The sequence below is a fragment of the Lycium barbarum genome, chromosome 10 (assembly GCF_019175385.1).
Source record: "Lycium barbarum isolate Lr01 chromosome 10, ASM1917538v2, whole genome shotgun sequence".
Lineage (NCBI taxonomy): Eukaryota > Viridiplantae > Streptophyta > Magnoliopsida > Solanales > Solanaceae > Lycium > Lycium barbarum.
Window position 1 is genome coordinate 2,922,967 of NC_083346.1, and position 27,999 is coordinate 2,950,965.

General features: G+C 36.1%; 1 protein-coding gene and 1 pseudogene across 1 annotated transcript; both read right to left on the bottom strand.

Moving 5' to 3' along the window:
* Window positions 1–9: 9 nt before the first annotated feature.
* On the bottom strand, window positions 10–27,999 carry LOC132613961 (putative pentatricopeptide repeat-containing protein At1g09680; annotated as a pseudogene).
* Window positions 254–9,296, bottom strand: LOC132615284 (uncharacterized). Its single transcript, XM_060329848.1, has 10 exons — window positions 9,278–9,296; window positions 9,121–9,185; window positions 8,670–8,738; window positions 8,503–8,586; window positions 5,775–5,872; window positions 3,243–3,342; window positions 1,874–1,927; window positions 1,722–1,784; window positions 1,558–1,617; window positions 254–454 (listed from the first exon to the last, which is right to left on the bottom strand). The coding sequence occupies exons 1-10, from the start codon at window positions 9,294–9,296 to the stop codon at window positions 254–256; spliced, it is 813 nt and encodes a 270-aa protein (XP_060185831.1).

A 27,999-nucleotide genomic window follows, 5' to 3' on the forward strand; every position in this document is an offset into this window, starting at 1 on the left:
GCTAGAAGATTTTCTTTAGGAAATAATTAGTAATATTATAGCTCTGTTTGCTTGTACAATTTTATTTAAATATAGCATTTTACAATCAAATCACAGCACACCAACTTCTGTTTTCTTCTTTCACTGTTTTATTTTTCTTTTCCCTACAAATAAAATAGTGTATATCCATGTCTGCTACTTGTTTTGATCAATCTTTACATTTCAATTCTGGACTGGTTTTCCACTAATCTGAAAAGGGCATTTCATCCGGCTGCTAACTTCTACGCCTTCCTTTTGTCGAGAGTTCAACTTCTACGCGCTTAATTTCATCTTTCAACTCCTTTAAACCAGCCTTCCCAGATTGATCTGCGCTTGAGGTTTTGTTATCGCTTATCAGGTCAACTAGATGCTTCAGGCACAAGAGGTATTCAGCTTTTACTCCAGGAGCATCAGACAATGACTTCTCAGTAACAAACTGCACAAGCAACAAAGAATAAAAGTATTACTAGAATATACTTCGTATATCTTACGTCCACTAGAAGTAAAGAAATACTTGACACGAGATTCCAAAAATAGTTGTACACTAGTAAATCAGAAAGGTGCACGTCCCTTACTAATGTCTTAATTAGATGTAGAGTAACTGGGAATGATATATTCTGTCAATAAGTCATGCATATGGTGGACAGTTTGGAGAGAGGAATGAGAGATGTATTGAGGATAGATTTAACTCCATACAGAAAGTTAAATGGACTTGTATTAGTATATCCTTTTATTTTTAGTGTAAAGGGGAATAGAGAAAGCTGATATTTGAGGTTATTTGTAATTATCATTGCTCCTTTAGTGGTTCTTCGTGAGGTCTCCAGCATATCCTTAATGTTTGAGGAATACAACATTACCAGTTTCAAAAAAATTCTCAGACTTCACTTTTCGAGTATTTTAAGATCTTGACTACTTTTTTATGGGAACCATCTTGAACAGAGTGTTACAATTTTATAATTTCTACATATATGTTCTGTTTTGCTTTTTGGTAAAAGAAAAAAATAGAACATTATATGCCCAAAATCAACCCATGTCATGGTTTGCACAAATAAGCATTGACATATATGCTGCCTCAATCATGCGAGATGCTATTGTGACATCTAATTTTCAATTGGAGAGCCTGGCCAGGTCAGAAGTCTTTGTACTTTGCTTTTTCTGTCTTCTAGAGTAATAAAATATATTAGCAGTCTCAGAAACTTGTAAATTTATCCATTTAAAGCACACCGGCTATTACCTTAACAATATAGTAGTCATTCAAGGGAGATCCCGACTTGCTCCAAGGAAAATATACCCAGAGATAGAAACAGAAGTTCCTCAATTACGCTATCCTTAGGACTTTATATTTGGTGTATTCTAACTCTCATGTGGTGCAAGAACCAAGAAGAAAAGGTAATAACCAGTCAAGCCACAAGATCATGATGACAAACTCAAATACAGATCATTAAACTAATCGGAAACCTGACTAAAGCACCCATGATTCTAACTAACAATTGGAAACTTGCTGACGATATAAAACTAAACTTCTCAATGTTCTCGTACCTTCTTATATGCAGAAAGGCATTCACGAAGAGCACTCTCAGCCTCAGAGTTATAAGGACCCTGTTTCAGTAGAAGGTGCAATGAAAAATCAGTTTCATCATGTTTGAAACATCCCAGAGAAGCAGAAAGGATTGTCAACGAAAGACAACAAGATAAAAACCCACCTTTGATTCTCCAAGCTCCAACTTTGTCATCTCCAACAATGAAAGAGCATTAAGTGATTGCACCTGCAGGCAAATGCACAATAAAGCTAATTTAAGAGAGGAGAATTTTAATTAAAAAGGGCCATAGTGATCAGTCAGTTAAACCACAGTACAAAGGCAGAAAGAGATGAACACATTCTCAAACTTCTGGGAATTTCTTTAGATGCCTGGACATTTACTCAAAAAAGCACAAAACATCAGTCATCTGTTACGATTCCTTGTTAGAGCAATGCGGTCTTAAGGTCGGCAGGACTTCCTGAGTGAGGAGATCTGATTGATATACCCCAAATATAGCAGGAAAACCTAAGTAAAACTATATATTTAGCCCCTCTAGAAATTCAGGATTCAATTCATGAAAACTTCTAAAGCTATTAAGTTAACAAATTATACTTGGTTGAGCTGATTAGTCTTTTTGCAATCACTTCATTTTCCATGATATAGTGAAACTCCAAATCTCAAATCCCCTACCCAGCACCCAAGCAATGGCCTCGCTTTTCTCCCTTGGTGACTTTTCACCTCAACCTAATGATTGGAGGTGAAAAGTCTTTACCACTAGGCTATCCCTCCCTTATCATTCTTTTTGCAAATAGTGGAGGCAAGATACTACTGAAATCAACACCAGTAATTGAAATACCAGACAATGAAGAAAACCTACATCATGTACATATCACATAGAACAACACCAAATAAGTTCGTTCTATTTAAAAGAACACCAAAATAGTTGAAAAAGGTCTCTTCTATATCCTCTTTTAGAGAGGGTAACAAGCTTGAATATGAAACTTTCATTTACACGTGAAACGAAGGAATGCTACATATTACACTGAACATTCCATACCAAACCGAATAACTAACCTAGCAGCACACCCAGTTCACTAACTCAAAAGACAGCAAAATTTGGATAAATCCAGAGCAACCTTTATTTGCCCATTCAAATAGGTTGTGGGACCCTTTTTTGTCAAATTGTTCTTATGCTTTTAATGCTTCATTCAGTTAAAGTCCCGAGTTCTTTCTCGGAATGCCCAATCCAGAGAACAAATAACTGTATTGACAAAGAACTGTAGTCCAGCAGTCAAAAAGGTTCTCTTATGCCCTGGAGGTTTAGGGGCTGAAACGCTACTGACACATGTTGTCTGCGTTAGAGACTTAGAAACCCTAAATAATTGAATATTAGATTGAGACGGGTTTGGCCGTGCGACACGGATACTGGGGATTCATATAGCCAACCTAACAAGCTTGAGTTAAAGGCGTAATTGTTGTATTGGATTAAACGAATATGTCAATCTAAATGTGTGTCAATGAATAGGACACTGATGAGTGTTTTTCCCATTTATGGGAAAGAAACTCTAAATGATGTTAGTGCATATTTGTTCAATTTTAACATCTTAAACAAATATTGGTTGAATTGCTTAAATAACTTAGCAGAGGACTTAACTGGCTATTTCACTTCACAAAAAATAAATGATGGGAACTGGCCGGGATCACCAGTGCTGATTGCCTGCTCATTACTGTTGTCAGAGATGCTCCATAAGACTGTTCATTTCCTTTCTCCTTCGTGGAAGGCACCAGGTTTTTCCAATCCACACTACAATCAACAATTATGAAAAACAATAGACTATACAATTAACTATTATGAAAAACAACAGACTAAGGAAAGGTGTCATGGTGTGACCAATATTGATAATGTACAAGCTTGTGGGACCAGTCTGCAAAGGGATGCTTATAGCGCCTCCTTATGAAAAGGGTTTTTGAAAAAAAAAAAAATTGGAGAAAAATGTGTTGGGATGGTTGCAAATCTTCTTTTGGAGATCTTTTTTTTTTGATTGAGCACCGGGTGTCCGGGTCTCTTTGAGCCCCGACTAATCCCGGGGGTGCACAGGCCCTCGGCAAGATCTTCTTTTGGAGATCTAAGTGTATAACTAGTCAATTATGCTTGGGATTAAGGTGTAGTACGCTCAGATGATGCAATCAAAAGAACAGGTACTGCTCCATTTCTTATAAAATTTAAGCATAATATATCTTGAATCTCAAAAACAGAATAGCAAATCTTAAAACACTAACAAAGCAAGGGATGTTTCAAAATGGAACTTTGACAAAAACAATTAATTACTCAAGAGATGATATTAACATCAAAATTATGTAACAGACAGTTTCTTAAAAGATCTTTTGCCATATCAAGTTCAGCCCTTGTTTGATAAACATTACTCTTGTGGAGCTTGTTGGAGTCTAGCATTTTACTCCAGCAATATGTAGCAAATTGGCAGCAATCTATCAAAAAAGAAGGAAATAAGGGAAATTACATAGAATTCAAATTAGTAAATCAACAGATAATATAATCATCTTTACTTGCTTGTACATTTTTGTGGATTTAAGTGAAAAAACTGAATGTGGTCTTCAGGGAGTAAAGCTCATCGGGCATCAAGACACCTGCTCCAATAATTATATCATGCCATGCTTGATCAGAATTAGGACTGGCAAAATGGCTTAAAAAAACAAAGGCTTAAGTCATCGATAGACCACCCTCGAACTTGTCCGTGAAATCCATTTAGACCCTCCAACTGACACTCCTACCAGTTGAACCCTCCAAGACCACTTTTACTGTGCCACTTGGACACAAAATTAATATACAGCCAAACATAAAAAGTGTGTGCATTCACACGCCAAAACAACCAATAAAACGGAGACACGTGGATTTTAATTAAACAAAATAAAAATGAACAAAAATAAATAAATTTGGTCTCTTTCTTCCGCAAACAGCACCCCCCCCCCCCCGGCGCCAGCTCTTCTTCTTCTCTTTCACTGTTCACTTTCCCCGCCGAGCAACTATTAAACAAACACAATGCTCATCCCTTTCCCTCCTTTCTCCGCTAACACTGAACTCTCGAAATTTCCAAAGAGACACCCTGTCGTGTTGATGCTTCTCCGGCGTTTTTCCAGCGAAAGCATTAAATAAAAAGAAAATCACATGTTTGGAGTTGTCCATTTCAGATCTTCTAAGAAGTCCATTTCGTTGATTTCTCAGTTCTAATCCATAGTTGTTCTTGTTATATTCTGTTTTTAAGGCAAAAGAGAGACTAGATCTGGTCGTGGGCGTGCTCTCCTCGTTGCGGAGATGGTAATGATCTGGGAAGATGGTGGTGGCAATGGCGGTCTCGCTATAGTTTCTCGCCGGAATCTTGCTCGTCTACATTTTAATGAAAATTATTGTATCATATGTTTAATAAAGATAACCCACAAATAAATAACTAAAGGAATAGAAGCTTGGGGGAGGGGCGACGGTGGCGGCAATGGCAAGGATGGTGGATTGGTGGTGGGTGGGCCAACGGTGAAGATGACCTTACCTTTTTAGTTAATTTTTATTTTCTTTTTTGATTATTTATTTATAGTCACATATTTCCAAGCTAAAAAAAATATTATATTTTGAAATTGTATCACGCACTCAGAGCAAGTGTATTTCATGCACTGTGCCACGTCAACAAATTGTGGCAAAGTAAAAGTGGTCTTGGAGGGTTCAACTGGTAGGAGTCTCAGTTGAAGGGTCTAAATGGATTTCACGGACAAGTTCGAGGGTCTGTCGATGACTTAAGCGTTAAGCCAAAAACAAATAACCATTCAATCCGACCCATTAGACATTGGTTGGATAACTATTTTTCAGAAATGGATCAAACATGGATATTACCCATATTATCCACTAAAAATAGTTAGGTGAGAACACAAGCTAAAAGCCAAAATAAGCGTGGACACGCAGAAAGCAAGAACTCATGAACAATAACAAGCTGACAAATAGGCATTGATAATATGGATATCCATATTATCCATCTGGATATCATATCCATATTATCTGTCGGTTAACCCATTTTATCCGTATTAAATATGGGTGGGTCGGATATTTTACCGTTTTTTATTAACCCGTTTTCAGCGCACCCATATCCGATCCGACCCGCTCGTTTTCCACTCCTGATCAGACTCTTAAAGGCATCCACCATATGCAGTAATTAGTTAGGGTAAATGATTCACCTCTCTAAAAGCTCTTCAGCTTCTTTCAAGTTTCCTAAAGACTGAAGGGTCAACGCCAGGCGTTCAGCTGCAATTATTGCTTCTAAAGAAGTTCCCCCCTATAAGATATAAGTAACAACATATGAGAAAAATTAGTGTGGATATAGAGCGTCAAGGTCTGGAAACACGGGATAATTTCAGAAGAAAGAAAGGCAAAAATTATCCTATTAGAGTTCCATGATTTTTGGTTAATTCTAGAGGCTTTAAACAGAAAGAAACGCAATTATAACCAGAATACTTGCAAGAGATCCTGTCATTTCAATTGTGTTATCAGCATAAGCATCTTCAGACAGGGAAACATGGAAGGAAGGTATGGCATGAGGTAAAATTTGAAGTCACAGTTTTGCCTTTATGAGTAACTAAATCTGAATATCTTTCTCGGCATTTTGGCTAAGATCGTGAGTAATTAAATCTGAATGCATTAGGATATGTCTGAATTGTGATCGCAATATTTTACCAAGCAAAAAAGAATTTGCTAGATTAAGCAGCTTTTGACAATTGCTGACAACTGAAAACTAGAAGGGAGTCAAGTTTTTAAATTCGCAGCTAATGTTGATTTAAGGAAAACATAAATTTTTATCTACAATTTTAACATCTATCATCATTTACAATGTTAATCCCTAGGGTCGCGGCCCGTTCCTAGACCCTGCTAACGCGGGATGCTTTGTGCACCCAGCTGCCCCTTTTTAAAAAGAAAAAAATTAACATCATAAAACAAAGTTGAATCAGTAATATGCATGTTAAACATGAATGCCTAGGGGAAACAGAAGATATTTTTGATGTTTTAGATAATTTGTAAAAGGAACATAGAAAGGATAATCCTTCTTTTGTAATTGTCTAATTGGGAACTATACCAGTATAGTAAAACTGTTAATATATAGAAATGTTACCAATGCCAAAAAAGTAATATGCATGTTAAACTACCAAATTAAAAATGAAGATGTCAGCACTCTAAAAAGGATAATACGAACTGGAACTATAACTTCAGGTGAGCATTTCTAAACAGATTGGAACAATGAAAGTTATTCCAGGAAATAAAGAGAGATTGGTAGACCTTTGCTAAGGCCATTATATGCAGGATCTTTCTCAGCACATTCTCAGCCTCTTCGAGCCGGTCAGATTTAATATATATTTATACAGGAGAGTAGATTGTAAGCCAACTGTAGCAAGTAACTCAGCAGTTTGTCACAGACAAAAAGCAAGCAGATATGTTACAGATACACATCTTGATTTGAGCAATAGCTCAATACTTTCAGAATACTAAGACATGGTACGATATGATTAAAGGACGAAAAAGGACATATCAATTGCCTAAAGAAAAGCAACATAGGCAGATGTCTAGGAACCTCAATCATAGCCTAGGTATCAAAAATCTAGTAAATAAAAGAAATCAAAAAAGAAATAGTGGGTTCCTTCGTTTCTATGGTTACTTCTTAACCGCATGGATAAGCTCACACTAACCCGTCAATTTGGGATCCAAATTCGAGATCACCAATTCATTTTCAATGTGTTTTCCCCTTATGTAGAGAATGACAACGTTAATATCAAAAAACCTCCCAAGTGTTTACACAGAACATGCTTCTCCTTTGATCCACTAAGATGCAATCGGTTAAATTAACCTTTGTTGCTCGGACTCTTCAAAAATGCCGATGGGTGAGTATCAGATACTCCAAAAATAGTGTATTCTTGGAGAATCCGACACGGGAGTGGCAGCATATTTGGAGAGTCCGCGCAACATAGGAATTAACTAATAGAATACATAAAGAACATTCACGGATTCAGTTGACATTCCTTACATAGATCAACACTTATGCATATTGCGGAGCTAGTTAAGACCAGAGTTATTACTCAAGTATTAAACTATAACAAGCTAACAAATCAGTTACGTGTGCAAAAAGTTGAAGTGTACCTGGGGTATGTTTTGAAAGAGTTTACTTGCATTATCAGGAAACAGAAGGAAAATATCTAGCTTATGTTACCAGGTCGTTTGGCTCTATTATGCTTGAATAAGTCTTTTCCAGGATAATTACATGCAAAGCTGTTAGGAGGACATACTCAGATAGCAGCATTTGATCAATCTTCTGTAGTATCCTTTTCTTGGCCACCACAAAAGTAAGATAAAGTTTAAGTCTCAATCACACAGAATCAACGCAGAATTTTGTTTGGTAAAAGAAATAGTGCTCCATTCCTTCGTATGGGACAACCATAAGCTGGATGAACTATACCAGTGAGAGTAACCTCAATGGTTTTTCCCTAAGTTGCTCGGACTCGGTTACGGGTATCCGATATGGGTGCAGATCTAAAGGTTGGATTCTTCATCACATAAATTTTAAGGTTCGGGGGTATGGATCTGAGTGCGTATACGGGTGCTGGGATACTTCCAATAAATGTATATTATGACATATAAAGCATATATCTCGATTAATTAAAGCTGAACTGAAAAAACTAATAAATTTAATCTTTATAAAAACGTAAGATGTCTCATTAATAGAAAAACATTCTCAAACTTTATATAACTATATATATATATATAACGTAAACCCAAAAGTAAAACCAAATATCCGATCAATTTATACTTCACAGTCGTAGACATAATCAAAGCACACATGTCGTGTCGACATGGGTGCAGCAAGGATTTTTAGAAGTCCGAGCAGCTTTTTGCTCTATGCACAAACAACATTTGTATAACCTTGGTACAGATGCAACAAAGCACAACCTCAGCTAGTTGACGCATCCTCTTGGTACAAATCATTGATTCACCTTGACTTCCATACTGCGATGGTAAACAAAATTGTAAGAACAGAAACACAAATCATGCTATTATAAAAAACCCACAATTGTAACAAATTTAGGGACCTCCAAAATCCAAATAGAATCGTGAACCAGAGCCTCTGAATCCTTGTATTTCCCCTGAAGATACAGCACCTGGAAGTGGAGTGGGATTCTTGTCAGTCAAAGTAATGACAAACTACACAAGAAACGACTTCCCATCAGCACTAGAAACTACGTGCACCATATTATCAAAATTTACTTCTATCTACATTTTCAATTTAGCCAAAAGCAATAAATGTAGATATTTACTACTGAATAACTAGGGTGACCGAAAGGGAAAAGCTTCCAAAAAGAATTAAGTGAAAGAAAGGAAACATAAAACGTATATAAAGGGGGGAGGGATTCAACCATTAAATGTCAAATGCACAAGCCAAAAGCTTTAGGTACATAATAGATTTTAACTAGAATAAGAAATTAAAGTTAAAACAAAACTTGAACAAATGAAGATCAAATGGAGCAGAAACTGTAGAATTACTGTTCCCAGATGATAGATGGTGTCAGCATAGTGTGGATGAGCCTCCCCTAAGACACCCTCTTTATCTACAAGGTTAAGTGGTGAAAGAAATAAATTTAGGAATTTAGTAGCAACAACAGATTTAAATACATAGCAAGTCCTGGTAATAATCACATACCTTTAAAGCACACTGCCATGTTAATAATATGGATGAAAAAGAAAAGAAAACAATATCAGTAATTGATACAAAAGGGCACTTGAAAATTTTGTAAAAGCTAGCCAATTGCTAAATAAAAGTCATCTTTAGATTAATAAACCACAACACAGAGATATACACCAGCTTAAGAAATAATACAACGATGTCATGAAAATTTCTGTGATGTCATAAAAGTTTACGAATGAGAATAGCGAAAGAAAATAAGTGTCTGAATATGTTCACCTTCTTACCTCAGACACCACGAGCTTATTCCAGTTTTCTTTGCATAAGATAGAATTGGCCTAGATTGTGAAGGGTTGCCGCAACTCTACGACACAAAAGCAAGCATATAAGGGAAAGAAATAATCAACTTTCAAGCAAGTAAATCAAAGATGCAGATAGATGAACTAACGAAGTGACTATCACTCTATAATATATCCGTAGCCTTGGAGATTAACTATGATATAACTACAAACAAGACTTGTATAGGGACAATGCATTTCCTAACCAGCATCATGATGCTCTGACAAGAGTAGATCGATCATTATCCAACTAATGGAACATGTTTCATATCGATCATTATCCTAAAATGATTGTTATATAAATACAGACATTAAGATGGATGTGAAGTTAAGATTAGACAAGATTAGAAATGATCACATCCAAAGAGGATCAAGTAGCACGAATTTAAAATAAATTAAGAGGTCACACGAGATGGTTTGGCCATGTTCTAAGTAGACCTCCATATTCATTGATGATCAAAGGTGATAAAAAGAGATTAGGTAGACCTGAACTCACATGCAGCAAAGATGCTTTCAAATGTATAAACTCTCGGAATCAATTTGGACTTAACTAAGAAGACAACATAATGAAGGCATAGGATCCATATAGACGATATCTAATTTGGACTTAACTAAGAAGACAACATAATGAAGGCATAGGATCCATATAGCCGATACCAACTAATAGGGATTTTAATTAACCAAGTGTTTATGCAAGATAAGTGTGAAATCTCGAGAACTCCTTATTTGTCTAAAAAGACAAATAACTTAGTAATGGAATGAAATGGACTTTAAGAGAGCAAAATTGACACAGAAAATTCATATAACTGACCCAACTTCAGGATTGAGGCTTAGTTCTGCTTTATCAAAAGTCATTTCAATACCTACCGTACATCGTCTTGTCCAAATGATTCCCCAAGTATATTGATTGCTTCCAAGTACATAGGTTCTGATTTATTAAACGCCTTTCGACTCTATACAGCGCTGCCTGTCACAAAACATAGAGCCAATAACCTTTCTAAATAGACTAATCAGTCAAGCGGAAAATGAGTTTCATGCAAAAATATTATTTAAAATTACGTGTACTCACTCCATCCCTCACTTATCCCCTAGTGACAAATAAGTTTCTAACTAAACTAAAATGACTCCTGACAAACATCGACTTAATGTTAGTGTAACAATAACAATTAAGTGACCAGTCGTCGTCGATATAACCTATAATGGATCCTTTGCTTCTATTTTGTTCTGTTCTTAGCTATGTCAGCATTGATCCAGATTGTAAGCCTTTGAGACAACTTCCTTCCATATGATTCTAGGTCTACTTTTATCCTATTTTAGCATCTTCAGATCATTATTGCTCAATATGACCCCTATATATATATATATTTTTTATTTTTATTTTTTTTTAAACTGGTACTATTGAATATGACCCCTATATATATTTCTCTTCTTAACTTCGACATCATTCTAGAAGTGATTCCACTACCCCCAAACAGGCCCAAAAATCTGAAACAAATATGAAAAACCAAAATCACACCACAGGGTATAAAGAGCCCGTTTGGATTGGCTTATAAGTTGTTTATAAGTTGCTTATAAGCTGTTTTTAGCTTTTTTGAGTGTTTGGCTGGCCAGCTTAAAGTCATTTTGTGCTTAAAATAAGCTTAAAAAAATAATTGGGCCCATTTGACTTAGCTTATCTAAAGCAGCTTATAAGCCGAAAACAGCTTATAAGCCAAATGAAGCAGTAGATTCCAGGTTTAAGCAGAAGAAACCTGGAATCCTTTGCAAGTTAGATATTGAAAAAGCATATGATCATGTAAACTGGAGGTACTTACTCCAGGTTTTGGAGATGATGGGTTTTGGACAGAAATGGATCCAATGGATCAAATTCTGCATATCAACGGCTAGTTTCTCAGTTCTGATTAATGGTTCCCCAGCAGGTTTTTTTAAAGCACAAAGAGGTCTCAGGCAAGGTGACCCCTTGTCACCTTTCCTATTTTTGATTGCAATGGAAGGTCTAAACAATATGATCAAGACAGCAAAGGTGAATAGGTGGATAAATGGTTTTGAGGTGGCTAGAGCTGGTAATGAAAGTCTGGAGGTGACACATCTCCAATATGCAGATGACACACTGATCTTTTGTGATGCTGAAGAGGAGCAACTAAGGTTTTTAAGGATGATACTAGTCTTATTTGAAGGAATCTCTGGGCTGCACATTAATTGGAGGAAGAGTTTTTTGTATCCTATCAATGAAGTCCCAAACATGAACTTGTTGGCTGCAAATCTAGGTGGTGAAGTAGGTACTTTGCCAACTATCTATCTGGGAATGCCTCTGGGAGCCAAATCTAATTCAACAGAGATTTGGAACAATGTGATTGAAAAATGTGAGAGGAAACTAGCCAGATGGAAAAGCCAATATTTGTCCTTGGGGGGTAGAGTGACACTCATCAACTCAGTCCTTGATGCTCTACCAACATATATGATGTCCCTGTTTCCAATTCCAACAGGGATTATCAAGAGGTTGGATAGCATTAGGAGGAAATTCCTGTGGCAAGGAAATAAAGAAAAAAAAGGATTTCACTTGGTGAAGTGGAAAGTAGTGATCACTGGCAAGAAGAGTGGGGGACTGGGAATAAAAGATATGAAAATGCAGAGCAAAGCACTCAGAATGAAGTGGCTATGGAAGTATGCCAATGAAAATCAACTTTTATGGAGGAAAGTTATCAATGCAAAATATGAAGAGGAAGATAGCTGGATGACAAAGGAGGTTACCACACCATATGGGGTTAGTCTGTGGAGATCCATAAGAGCCTTATGGAATGAAGTTAAGTGCAACTCCAAGATCAAAGTAGTGAATGGGGTCAAAACCAGATTCTGGAAGGATAATTGGCTTGAGGCTGGTCATCTGGAAACACTATTTCCAGATATATACAACATTGTCTTTGATCATCAAAGGACTGTGGCTGATTTGTGGACACCTCAAGGATGGAATTTCACTTTCAGAAGGCAAATCAATGATTGGGAGATACAAAGAGTGGCTGATTTTCTTAACATATTGCAACAATTTAAGGGACTTCAGCTAGGAGAGGATGTTTTTTGGTGGTTGGGGAATAAAAAAGGAGTGTTCAAAGTTAGTTCAGCCTACAGGATGATGAATCAATCAATTCAACAGATTACCAACTGGCCCTGGAAACACATTTGGAGATCCAAAATCCCACATAAAGTTAGCTGCTTTGTGTGGCTTTTAGCTAAAGAAGCAGTTCTTACACAGGATAATTTGATGAAAAGGGGGATAATTTTATGCTCTAGATGTTTCCTATGTGGAGAAACAGCAGAGACAGTTAACCATCTGTTTCTACACTGTAAGTTTACACAACAGCTTTGGAGAATATTTTTAAATCTCAAAGGTATAGCCTGGACTATGCCTAGCAAGGTTTCAGAGGCTCTAAAGAGTTGGGAAGAGGCAGGATTGCAGGCAAAGAACAGAAATAGATGGAGAATGGTCCCTGCCAGCATATGGTGGGCAATATGGAAGGAGAGAAACTCCAGATGTTTTGAGACTATAGAGAATGGAGTGCAGAAGGTCAAGTTGAATTGTATTTTATTGCTTTGTTTTTGGTGTAATCAGGCCTACTCAGATGATACTATTTCCATTATTGATGTATTAGATTCAATATAGGATTAGAATAGTAGAGTCTTGGAGTACTTTTGTAGATATGGTTTCAGTACAACCTATGTACTGTTTTGTTCATATCGAATACAATCCAGTTACCAGTTTCAAAAAAAAAATAAGTTACCCCAACTTATTTTTTTTAGCTTATAAGCTGTTTGCAGCTTATAGGCATAAGCCCATCCAAACAGGCTCAAAATAAACTATTACTTGCGCTTTGGCATGTTCCTTTCTTTTGGCCTTCAAGCATATTAGTCAACAATAGTGACACATAGAGGTCAATGCATATAGTACTTCCTCCGTTTCGATTTGTTTGTCTCAGTTTGACTGGGCATGCGGCTCAAGAAAGTGACTTTTGAATCTTCTTAAGCTAAAGATATGCATAATGTACCAAATGCCTTTAATCTTTTGGTCTTAAACATGCCATGTGGGATGTTGAAATTAAAGAGCTGCCAAATTATTTCTGAAACAAACTGAAAAGGAAAGTAAAACAAACAAATAGAAACACGGAGTATATGTTTATGCTTCTGGGTATCTTTGCATATTATCCTTATGAATGTGGAACGCAAGCATTAGAAATCAAAGATAATAGTAAGGTGGCCATAATAATAAAAATACGTCCTACCAATGGTGAAGATATGACCAGGGATTACATTCAGAAAATGCACCAAATTATAGTGATAAGGTCGAGGAAACACCAAATTGACAGATTGGATACATTAAACATGAAACTGTGAGTTATTGAGTGAAATAGTCAGATATTGAAGACCGATGTTACAGGGATTCAAGTATCGGCATGCATCCTTTCCAGGTATAGGTGACAGGTAAGTATCCAACACTTATATGTCAAAATATCAGAAAGTCTTGTGTGTATTTTTGAAGGATCTTCTCAAGTACTCAAACTCATGATATCCGCTCAACACGGGTATTTCAAGTCAATTGAAGAGTTAATATAGCTAAGACATTGTTTCATCTATGATATTGTTGATGAAAGTTGAAGATTAAGAACACGAAAAAAGAAACATAAAAGAATATGTCCTGCAATAGAAAGAAGCACTCGGTATGGTCAAGATATGCTGCATGTATCTGAATAAAATGGACAAATTCCACCTCAAAATGAACTTCGTCAACACCTTCTACCACAGGCATTAAAGTAGATTCTGTATAATATTGGTTTTTAAAATAAATGACTGTTTTCTCTCCACGTGGCATGGTCGATATTAGACCTTTGGGTACCTAGAGTTGGTGAAGATAGAACCATTTCAGTCAAGATAAAAAGAGAATTCAAACCCTGGAGTCCTGAACACAAGACTAAGGAGCTTGGCATCCCAACTCAATTGAAAATGGAACTCCGAACTAATATCCCTCTGTCCCAATTTATGTGAATTGTGGCTGCAAATCGTTTCATTAAGGGTAAAATGAGAAGTTTAAAGTTAAATTAAACTAAATACAGAAAGGTGTCATTCTCTTTGGGACTGACTAAATAGGAAAAAGTGTCACAAAAATTGGGACAGAGGGAGTAATAGATAAAAATTTCATCCAAGGTAAAAATAAAAAGGAACAGCGAGGGGATGAGCATAGTCTATTAAATACTGGAGCAAACACCTGGAATCAAGAAGGTATCGCAAAAATTTCACAAGATATGGAAATCAATACCGAACCTCGGATTTGCCAAATGTGAAGAAATATGGTTCATCCTGAGTCCGCAGTAGAATCACTTGCCATCCCCTGACTTTGCCAAAATCCTAAAATAAGTCATAGTTCAGATTATAAGCATTTGAATGACACTTAAGACACATATTTACAACTATCAATGCAGCATCCATAGGAACTAGCAGCCTCAGAAGAAAGAAGGATCTATACCAAGCTTTTACTTCATATGGTTCCCGAGATGTTTCCCAGCTTTGTCCTTCTATGACCTGTTTGGTAATGAAAAGAGAAAATAACATTGCAAGACAGTCATTTCACTTATTCCATCTAATACACTTAAGTTCACTATGCCATTTTGAAACCACATCTCGCTATAACAATTCTCATTCATGTTATTGCACTATATGCTTGAAATTGGGAGCTAACAAAATTTCTGCTTATTACACTGATTACCAACAACAACAACAACATAACCAGTGTATTCCCGCAAGTGGGGTCTGGGGAGGGTAGGATGTATTGATTACCAGCATTGAATTAAAAAAAAAAAAAAAAATAGTGATAAGACATAGACACACATACTCGCACACATTTTACCCAAGTGCTGAAATGGATTACTGAGGGTGTGGGGGTGGATGAAGGAAAAATAAGTGTTAACCAGCAAGCATTGTACCTTCTTTAGGACTCCCAAATCATCAGTGATCACCTGAGAATAAAAAAGAAAAAGATAAATTTCCAGATGCATCCTATCATAAATGAAATGTTCAAAATAAATTTCTAAGAGAGGAAAAAAGGTAAGAATTCAAATGCTAGAAAAGCTTTCGCCCAACTTCAGGAAATCTAGTACTATCTGAAAAGGAAAAAAGCTAACAAAACCAAACTACAAAGGACTAGAGAAAATGAAAGAAACTAAAATGATAAGTACTTCCTTAAATGATCGCTATCAATTTCTTCTAAGTAGCACATATTAGTTCGCTTCTAGTAGCAATTTTGCAACAATCATGTAAAGAAGAACATGAGATTATCCTAAATCCACTAAGAAGTTGAATTTCCAAGTAGGAGAGTTTATCTAATCCAGCATATAGACTTCTTTGAGGCCTGTTGTTTAATTACTTGACTAATTCGAATACTTACTGAAATCAATTTCTAAATCATAAAACTTCGGGTTCCCGCATGGAATATCAATTGATGAGCGAAGAACCTACCATATTTAAATGAGTGATTGTCCCAAGGACCTGCTTGGTTTCAATTATTTTATCTGAATTTATCAATATTTGATTCTTACGAGATATAAGTCTTTGAACTAATACCAACACATCTCCAATAAAGGGTTAATTTCGATCTATTATTCATTTGTCGCTCTTTTAAATGATTATAACTAGCTTATAATTGGAACCACACGGGCCATCAACCATCTTTTTAAATTAATAATTTGTTTAGAAATAAGCAATAGTTTAAATAATTCAATGTAACAGAGATTTACTGTTCAAATATTAAAAGAGCAGCTAAAATGGGGCAAGAAATTTGCCAAAAAGAATAGGGAAAAAAGAAACGAAGTAGAGCTCAGAATCTCAAAATGAAGCTCAGAATCCTTGGGAAAGTTATCTGGAAGTGCAACTGGACAATCCTTCTCTCCATAGTGCATTTCAGGTTTCATTTTGAACTGAGGTAACAATAGCCAACAAACAGTGAGCTACGAATATGATTATTCATATCATCCATGTAAAGGTGTACGAACAAAGAGAAATCACTTCACAAGCTCATATTAAAGGGCATATATAAGGCAGGTTGAATTGGCAATTGCATTTAACTTGTGTAAATGATCAGAGACTATTTTATCTGTTTTATCTCCTTTAACAGTATCCGAAACACTGGAGACCAGTCATATTCTGAAGAGGTTACTAGAAAGTAGATTTAACAGCTCGAGACTGTGCTTGTCATGAAACTAATAAGAATAACTGGAGAGAAAAAAAAGGCTTCACAGTTTTGAGATAATTTAAGCAGAGAAATATAACATGTTATGATTTGTTTACTTTTGACGGAATTTAAATACACAGATTTCCATCGCAATAACTAAATATAAAGTTCAAAATGATATACCACAGCAACTTCAGCCTTCAACGTTGTTGGAATTCCCTCCAGAAATCCTAAAATAATCTTGCTTTTTCCCATAACATGCCTTATTGGGGTACCCTTGCCTGAGTAATAAAAATGTAAAAGAGAAAGATTTCAATGCAATAAGGAAAGATTGGCATACTCAGAGTTCATCTTCAGTAGATTTAAGAGAGAGTTAAACTAAAAAGTAGTGCAATCACTCCAAGAACAAAGTAAAGAGCAATTTTTAGTCACATGAAATGATGGCAACCAAGTTCGCAGTGCTAAGGCAACGATGGAAATAAAACTGAGTTAAGTCATATGAAGAAATCAAAATGTAGAGGTGGAGTATATTTTAATTCAAAAATCCATCATGGAATAAACTATAACTCAGTACTCCATATCCCGAACAAGAATACAGAACTAATAGCTTGTTAGTAAAAGTTGTTCGCAAATAAAAACCATAGCTTCTCGAGATTGAGGTGTAATTCCTGCTGCTACTTATGTTTTTTTTAGTGTCTAGTGCAGTTTTGTGTGTTGCGCATTTTAGGATTTGATGTGACTTTCTGGGTATTTATGATTAACAAAAATTCCCACTGTTTCCGTCAAATCTAGCAGACAGCGTTAGGTAAATATTTGGCGGAGACTACAAGTGTTAGCTTTTGGCAAACTTAAAGGACCAAAACTGTTCAGTGCATACTTAAGGGACTACCCTCAAATAGAAGGGGCCATTTTTTGTCATTTTGTCTCCTTTTAAGCAAGCTATATTTACAATGGTGAGATAAAAAGCAAAAACAAGGAATAGATCACTTTATGAGGTCAAAGGACTTACAAGCCCTTCTCCAGAGCTGAACTCCAAAGGCTGACCGTTATTGTCGATTTTTGTATCATAGAACACCGTCTTTTCTTCATCAAGAAGCAAACCTTTGTAGTGTACACGCAGTAGACTGTCTTGCGGAGGCAATCCATAGGAAATTCACCTAATCATTTCATAGAAGTGAGAAAGCTTTTCAGTTAATATTAACCTTATCGTAAATAAGCTTCATATCTTGCAGAGGGCAATCCATAGGAAATTCACCTAATCATTTCATAGAAGTGAGAAAGCTTTTCAGTTAATATTAACCTTATCGTAAATAAGCTTCATATGACTAAAAAAACAAAAAGAACAAACAACATAAAGATGTACATGGAATTGAAATGACAAGAACATCTAACAACTCCATCAAATAGGTAACACCTTAAATATCAGTGTGAAGAAAGCTTATCAAGGGAAAATGATGAATCGCCGTATGAAAAACAATTAAAGCGCATTGTAGGACCCAGATAAACTATCTGATTCGGATAATAGTAGTATTAGAAAACCAAAAGTAGCACTGAATTGTCTTTATTCCATGAAGTATATTCAGCAGAAATTGACAGACTAGTGATGAGAGGTGTTGATGAGGTAAATAAGCTAAAAGTTATGCTTGGAACTAAAGTCTCAACAGTACCTCTTCCATCACGTATTCGGCGTTTTATGAGGCGTCCATCTCCAAGCACTTCCCGCACCTGCCGTCAATGATATCCTCATTTAGATTCTTCATAGAAAAAGATAGTAAAAGAATAAACGTGCAGACAACTTCTTTGCTTTCCTATAAATAGTAAATCGCACTGTAGTTAATGTGAGGGCCCTTTATAAGAGAATACCACCTTTATACTTTCCTAAAATAATAAGCAAATGCATAAAAAGCGCCCTTGATATGTCTTCTGGCGTTCTCATATCTCAACATAACAGTCATTCAATCAATCATGCTTCAATCCAATTAGATCGGGTCGGTCATACAAATTTATATATTCATTCCGCTTCATTCAGACCCATTTAATTCCAATACTAAATAATTTGATTTATACGGAAAATTAGGACTTAGGAGTTAGGAGTTCTCTAATACTGGAGGTCCCCGAAATCCCTCATTTATCCCCTAGTGACAAATAAGTTTCTAAGTAGCTAAAATGACTCCCGATGGACATCGACCTAATTTATGTGTAACAATAACAACTAAGTATAACGGCCAACTAGTTGATATCACCTATAATGGATCCTTTGCTTCTATTTTGTTTTGTTCTTAGCTATGTCAGAATTGATCCTCACAGATTATGAGTCTTGGAGACAACTTCCTTCCATATGATTCTAGGTCTACTTTATCCTCTTTCAGCATCCTCAGCTCATTATTACTCAATATGACCTTGTTTCATCTATGATTATGATATTGTTTATGAAAGTTCAAGATTAAGAATACAAAAAAGAAGCACAAAAGAATATTTCCTACAATAGAAAGAAGAACTCTCAGACTGATCACATATACAGCATCTACCTGAATAAAATGGACAAGTTCCACCTCAAAATGAACTTCGTCAACACCTTCTACCACAGGCATTAAAGTAGACTCTGTATAATATTGGCTACTAACATAAATGACTGCTTTCTCTCCACGTGGCATGGTCCCCATTGCCAGTTCGAGACCTTTGGGTACCTAAAAGTTGGCGAAATAAAACCCAAGATTAGATATACTGCAATCAAGATAAAAGGAGAGTTCAAAGCCTGGAGTCCTGGACAGCAAGACTAATAATAGACTGTTTGGCCAAGCTTCCAAAATCTGTTTATTTTGACAAGCGTTTTTTGTCATAAGTGCTTTTCGAAAAAGTACTTTTGGAGATAGCAGATCGTGTTTGACTAATCAATTCCGAAAGCATTTCTGCCGATATTAGAGCAGTACTTTGTGCTTGGCCAATGTTCTAAAAGTGCTTTTGGGGAAAAACCACTCTTTTTAGCTTCTGAAAAACAGTTTTTGGTACTACTCAAAAGCACTTATTATTTCTCTAAAAGCATGACCAAACACCTCAACTTTCTAAAATAAGCACTTTCTGAAAATAAAAAAAAAGAGCATTTTTGGCTTCCCAGAAGCTTGTCAAACAGGCTATAAGGAGCTCGGCATCCCAACTAAATTGAAAATGAAACTCCAAAACTAATATTATATAAAATTTTCATCTAAGGTATAACAAAGGGAATCACAATGGGATAACTTAGTCTATTAAATACTGGAGCAAACACGTGAGATCAAGAAGATATAGAAAAAAATTCACAAGCTACGGAAATCATTATCGAACCTCAGATTTGCCAAATGTGAAGAAATATGGTTCACCCTGAGTCCGCGATAGAATCTCTTTGCCATCCCCCTGACTTCGCCGAAATCCTGGAGTAATTCATAATTGAGATTACACGCATTTGACTGACACTTACAGACTCACATAATATGCAACCACCAATGCAGCAGTCAAAGGAGAAAGAAGGGTTTCTACCAAGTTTTTACTTCATACGTTCCCGAGGTGTTTCCCAGCTTTGTCCTTCTATAACCTGTTTAACATTCCAAAACAATCATTTCACTTATACACTTAAGTTCAATATGGCATTTTTTTATCTTTTATTTTTGATAAGTTCAATATGGCATTTTGAAACCACATAGCGCTATAACAACTCTCATTCATGTTGTTGCACTATATACTCGATACTGCAAGCTAACAAAATTACTGCTTATTACAATGATTAACAGAACACCAGATAGTCATAAGACAGCACATACTCGGACCAATTTTATCCAAGTGTTCAAATAGGTTACTGAGGGTGTGGGGGTGGATGAAGGAAAATTAACTGTCAGGCAGCAAGCTGTGTACCTTCTTTAGGACTCCCAAATCATCAGTGATCACCTGAGAATGAAAAAAGATAAATTTTTGAGATACATCCAACCATAAATGAAACTACCAAATTTTCTTTTAAAAACAGGACAAAGAGAGTAAATATTTAAAGGTCTGGAGAAAAGCTTCCCCGCAACTTCAGGGAATCTAGTACTATCTGAAAAGGAAAGAAAACAAAATGATAGATACTTGCTTAAATGATTGCTATCAATTTCTTCTAAAACGAATATTTCTTTTTGTAGTACAACTTCTCTCCTAGTAGAACTATGCAACAATCACATAGAGAAGAAAATGAGATTATTAGACCTAAATCCACTAAGAAAATGAATTTCCGAGTAGGAGAGATTATCCAATCCAGCACCGAGACTTCTTTGAGGCCTGTTGCTTAACTACTCAACTTGTTTGAGTACTTACTGAAATCAATTTCTAAATCATAGAACTTCTGGTTATTGCTTGGAATATCAATTTATGAGCTAAGAACCCACCATATTTAATGAGTGATTGTCTCTAGGACCTTGGCTTTGATTATATACCTGAATTTATCACAATTTAGTTTTACTTCAATCTCATTAGTCTCAATATTTGACTGCTATGAGATATCACTAATACGAACACAATTTCACCAATTAAGGATTAATTTTGATCTATTATTCACCAATCACTCTTTTATTTGATTACAATCAGGCTTATAATTGGAACCACACAGGCCATCAACCAATTTTTAATTAATCACTTATTTAGAAATAAGCCAGTAGTTTAAATAATTCAATGTTACAGAACCTTTCTGTTCAAACAGTAAACCAGTAGCTGAAATGGGGCAAAAGAAATTGCCAAAAAGAAAGAAGAAAAGAGAATAGGGAAGAAAAAATACGTAGGAGCATTCTTGCCTTCACTTTGGAGAATTCAATCAGATCAATCTCAAAATGAAGCTCCGAATCCATAGGGAAGTTATCCGGAACTGCAATTGGACAATCCTTCTCTCCATAGTGCATTTCAGGTTTCATTTTTTACTAAGATAACATTCGACAACAAGAAGTGAGTTACGAATATGGTTATTCATATTATCCATGTAAATATGTAAGAACAAAGAGAAAATGACTAGACAAGCTCATATTAAGGGCATATATAAGGCACGTCGAAATGGCAATTGTATTTAACTTTGACGATTTTATACCCTTTAACAGTATCCAACTTTTGGAGATGTATCATATTCTGAAGAGGTTACTAAAAGAAGTAGATTTAGCCGCTGGAGACTATGTGCTTGTCCTGAAATTAATAAGAATAACTGGAGAATTATCTTTAAAAAAATAAAATTACAATTTTGAGATAATTTAGCAGAGAAATATAACATGTTATGATTTATTTACTTTTGACAGAATTCAAATAGACAGATTTGCATCACAATAACTAAATGTAAAGATCAAAATGATATACCACAGCAACTTCAACCTTCAACATTGTTGGAATTCCCTCCAGCAATCCTACAATAATCTTGCTTTTTCCCATAACATGCCTTATTGGGGTACCCTTGCCTGAGTAATAAAATGTAAAAGAGAAAGATTTCAATGCAATAAGAAAGATTGCCATACTCCAAATTACAGAGTTCATCTTCAGTAGATTTAGAAGAGTTAAACTAAAAAGTAGTGCAATCATTGCAAGAAACAAAGTAAAGAGCAATTTTAAGTCGCATGAAATGATGGCAACCAAATGTGTAGTCCTAAGGCAACGACGGAAATAAAACTGAGTTAAGGTCTATGAAGAAATCAAAATATAGAGGTGGAATATATTTTAACTCGAAAATCCATCATGGACAAAACTATAACTCAGTACTCCGTATCCCGAACAAGAATAGAGAACTAATAGCTTGTCGGTAGAAGTTGTTCGCCAATAAACACTATAGCTTCTGAAAGGTTCTAGATATCTACCTCCAAACTCCGACCGTGTCGATTTAACTATAACTCCATCCAGTGTTCTAACTGTACAATGATATATTACCTATACAAATACATCGAAAACAAAATAAGTAACCAATATTTTTTCCTACCTAAAACTCACGGAAATCGACTTCTGCATCAATATGAATCATCATCACCACAAACACATAATTCAAAAACCTAAAATGCAAGAGTACCTGATTACCCTCAGCAGGTCTTGATTCACCACCACCAGGCCTCACCACAGCTTTCATCAAACTTCCAGGAATAATCTTTTTTCTTCAGCACACGATTCATCAACAACAACAACAACAACATACCCAGTGAATCCCACCACGTGGGGTCTGGGGAGGCTAGAGTGTACGCAGACCTTACCCCTACTTAGGTAGGGAGGCTGTTTCCGGTGCACACAATTCATCATTGAATAAAATGTGAATAACAGATAAGAACTTCGTTAGAACACTTTCTCCTCAGTAGTTCATGAAAAAAAGTGAACTGCATAAATTCTTAACAAATGAAAGATTTGACTTTTGTCATCCTCGGTTTCTTGTTTCATGAAACCAGAGACTTAAAAAAGGGCAGCCCGGTGCACTAGGCCTGTGCACGAATCGGTTCGGTTCAGTTTTGGCCATCATCGAGTTGAAATTTCGAATTTCGGCTTTCTAAAATTCTCAATCAAACTCGATCCATTCTAGGTTCAATTCGATTCATTTTTTATTATATCGGTTCGGTTACACAAATTGATTTGTTCGGTTTATTCGAAATTTAAAAAGTAACTATTTCATTTCAGTTTTAGAGTAAACATAACAAAAAATAATAAGATCCTAAACTTGCAGCCTTATAACCAAGACATTAACCAAGAAAAAACCATAAACTTGCAAGCATAATAACATATAAATAGCAAAACAAGAGCTTGACAACTTGTGCAGGCATACAAATCCGCCAACACCACATTACATATACCAAATTAGTCATATTAGTCACTAGTGGCATAGAATTTCGGTTTGTTCGGATCGGTTCGGTTGATAATTGAAGCCAACCGTATCCGAACCGTTAAATCGTAATATTTTACAATTGCATTTGTAAATCGAAATCGAATTGTATTATCCAAATTGAATTATCCGAATTGTTTCGAATCGGTTCGGAAATTCGGATTGAACCGATTTGTGCACAGGCCTACGGTGCACTAAGCTCACGCTATGTGCGGGATCCGAGGAAGGGCCGGACCACGAGGGTGCATATAATAGACCCTTGTGGGCCGGCCCTTCTCTGGACCCCACGCATAGCGGGAGCTTAGTGCACCGGGCTGCCCTTTTTGAGTCTCTTGTTTCATCAAAGAAAGTGAATACCAGCTAAAAACAAATTTATTTTCATAAAATCATGAATAACGTGAACTGGATAAATTCTTAAAAAATGAAAGATTTGACTTTTGTCATCCTTAGTCTCTCGTTTCATGAAGCAAGAGACTAGAAAGGGCAGCCCGGTACACTAAGCTCCTGCTATGCGCAGGATCCGGGGAAGGGCCGGACCATAAGGGTGAATACAATAGACCCTTGTGGTCCGGCTCTTCCCCGGACCCCATCCGTAGTGGGAGCTTAGTGCACTCGGCTGCCTTTTTTGGTCTCTTGTTTCATGAAAGAAAGTGATTACCAGCTAAAAAAACGCTTCTACTTTTATAAATTCATGAATAAAGTGAACTGGATCAATTCTTTATAGAATAAAGATTTGACCCTCTTTTTTTTTTTTTTTTTTTTAATATGAAGTAATTGATTCTATTCAAGGCATCCAGAAGATGCAAAGTAGTTACAAAAGATTGAGCACAAGAATGCCAGCAATAAAGATTTGACCTTTTTTCATCCTCAGGTTTCTTCTTTTCTAGTTGCTTAACTTGTGCTCATGATCATCATCATCATTTACTACTGCCATTTCCTCTACCTACTGCAAAGAGTCACAATACATTCCAAGAACAAATTTTTATAATCAGAACTATAATTAGGATCAAATAATGAATTAAAGAACATAACCCCACTTAATAAAAACAGACAAAAATCAAGAATTTGAAGTATTACCTTAATGGGGTATGTAAAATTGGGGTAAAAGATTGTAAATTTGTCAAAATATAGCTAGAGATCAAGTGGCTATTTGTTATTATGCTGATGGGAGTTGATGTTTGATTTTCTTGTTTACCAACTAATCACTGACAGAGTTTTAAAATTCCAACTTTTAGATCTAACTTTGAGTAGTGACAAAATTTAGTGAAAATTTGCACAATTGTCCTTCCTACGGACTGGTCTTTAATTTTTTTCCCCTCAATTCGCTGGTCTTTAATTTTTGCCTAAAGATGTACTTGCTTCCTCTAGAATGACCGGGAATTGTCTTCCTAAAAAAAGATTCTCCGCTTGAAAAAACTATTGTTTTCAATTAGTCCAGCTTCACTTTAACGCCTTTTCTCAACTTTCAGAGTAAAAAATATTGCCTTTCATTCACTGGTGTATAAAGACTGCAATCTTGATGGACTGGTTTAAGAATAGCTATCTGTGAGACACCTTTCACAAGTCCTGAGCACAGCGCACTGACATGTTGAGATTGCAATTCTAAATTTTTCAATGAATGGAAGGTAATACACTGCAAAACGCCAGGAAAGGAAATAAGATAATATAGACAGTAAAGACAGTGCAACATGAAAGGACCAAGGCATAGGATCCCTTGTTTTAAAGAATCCAAACAGCAAAAAAAATTAATGGGAGGGAAAGGGCAAAATTGCATTAGATTGTAGCGATCAGGGGCCATACGCATATTCATACAGTTGACAAGTGAGTTGATTAGGCCAAACTAGAAAAGCATAATAAATTTAGCTATTACAAAATATGCATAAATAATAAGACCAACTTGGTTATGCAAAATCAGAAATAAAAAATAATACTAGCAAAACAAACCAAAATATGTTGCCAAAAGTTCAGACTACTTCCTATATGGCATATGACTTGGGATAGGTTCCACTAAAGTGTCAATATATCATGAGTACATCATCATATCAACAATCAAACAAGAAAAGAAGACTACGACCAACATGTGATATAAGAAGTTAAAAAAAAAAATCATTTAAGAAGTAAAGAAATTATCATGAATAGGAGTAGAAATAACGGTGGTAATTCAACCACTTCAACCTTAGGGACTTACTGAATTAGACACATTTGGCCCATAAGATAGTTCACGCCCTAAATTCCAAATCACTCCTTTATTTTTATTTTCTTCTACTTTGCTATGCTAAAAATAATATTCCTCTGTCAATCAAGTGGCTCGTAAGTGCTTTTTGGTATACTTCTCGTACGCAGACGTGTTTTTGTGCCAAAACATTAATTGTTACTTTATCAAAAGAAGTGGCTGGTTTGTGATAAGGTAATAAATTGAAATATGAAGCACCCTTGTAGAAAGATACGTATATGCACACAAGGGTACATAAAGAGTATTGTCTTTGTCTCTTTTGGTATTATAAACAAAGAATGGATATAACAAAGAAGTAGATGAACAAAAACCAAAAAAAAAAAGGAACTTTACTCTTTTTCAATTTTGTGAAGTAACGAAAATTCACTTGGCAACTGCAGGGCATCAGAAGCCATCAAAACCTAGCATTGTCTGCATCAATTTATCCAAAATTGCCAAGGAGAGCAAGGGGAGCCCGCACAGTTCCATTGAGACCAATAACGACCGATCTGGCAAATTAATTAGGTAATTTGAGCACGCTGATTACATGAATGACTTCTTGGGCTGACGTTTTGAGCTCCTACTTAAGCTACCAACCAGTGAAGTATAAGTAGCATAGACATGAACAAGCCCCATTTCACCACGAAGCTTATCATAATCATCAGGATTTCCATACTTGCAATGCCCTTCCAAAAGGATATTATAGGTAACATCCTCTGGACTCAAACCTAGATTAAGCATGGCTTGTAATAGCATTTCAGCATTTCTCATCTGTCCTTGTCTACATAAACCATTCAAAAGCACATTGTAAGTTATAACATTAGGCGAATGTCCATTACTTTGCATCTGGCTTCGCAACTTAAAACCCATTTTAATATCTCCCTTCTTACAGAAACCATCGATAGCCATAGTATAAATAGGGTCATCGGGCTTCAAACCAGCATTGAGTATTTCGGTTAAAAGTCCTCTTGGCATCAACTATTCGCCCTTGCCGACACAAACCTGTAACGAGGTCTGTTATATGCTACATCATCAAGTTCAATGCCGTGATCAACCATCACTTTCTTGATTTCGAATGCTCCATCTAAATCTCCCTCCTTACAACATCCATCAACAACCGTCGTGTACGTGAACTTATCAGGCTTCAAACCCTTTTCAATCATCATGTGGACGAGCTTCCTTGCTTCCCCTAAATCCCCGCTCTTACAAAGTCCGTTAACAAGTGTGTTATATGTGATTAAATCGGGTCCCACCCCTTGCTTCAGCATTTGTCGATAAGCATCCATGGCCAAAGAGACACTGCTATCCTTGCAATGCCCATTAATCAAAGTCGTGAAGATAACAACATTAGGAACCAAACCTTTTACACACATCTCATTAAACAACTCATTCGCATCGCTCATCCAAAAGTTCTTGCAAAGCCCGTTGATTGGAGCACTATAAGTATAAACATCGGGCGAAATTCCTCTTTCCTCCATTAACCTATACTCTGCATCCATATCACCTAATCTACAGTACCCATTTATCAAAGTATTGAAACTAACAAACCCCAAATCCAAATAAACATCAACAAGTCCATTAAGAACATTCACAAAAGATGTAAAGTTGGTACCTTTAGCTTTCAAGAATGCTTGAAAAACAGTAAAGGCTGAGTCCTTACCTTTTCTTGAAACAATAGTGTGGATAAAAGACTGACCTTGTGTGCACATTTCGTGGGTGTAAAGAAAGAGGGCCATAGTGCAATAAGTGTGAAATGTGTGGCAATATTTTGAATTGTGTGAAGTTGAAAGCCATGTAAAGAAAGAGAGTAGAGAAGAAGGGGATAAAGAGTGTGGATTAAGGTTAATGAGATTGATTATGTGTTGGGGTTTAAGAGATGGGAGAAGGCTTTTGAGGGAATTTTGTAGGGGTTTAGTGTGGGAGTTCTTTTATGGCTTTTGAAAGGGTATTGAGTATTGGGTCTGATGAATCTTGATGGTGGGGTGGGGTTAGGGGTAGGGGCGGGGTGGTGGGCGTCATGGTGTAAAGGAGGGGAAAGGGTCATTTTCAGTGCAATTCTGAAATGACATATATGCGAATTCAGCCGCAAGAAGAAATTTGGAGAAAAGAAGAAAGAAGAAGAAGAGGGAGGAAATGACAAATATG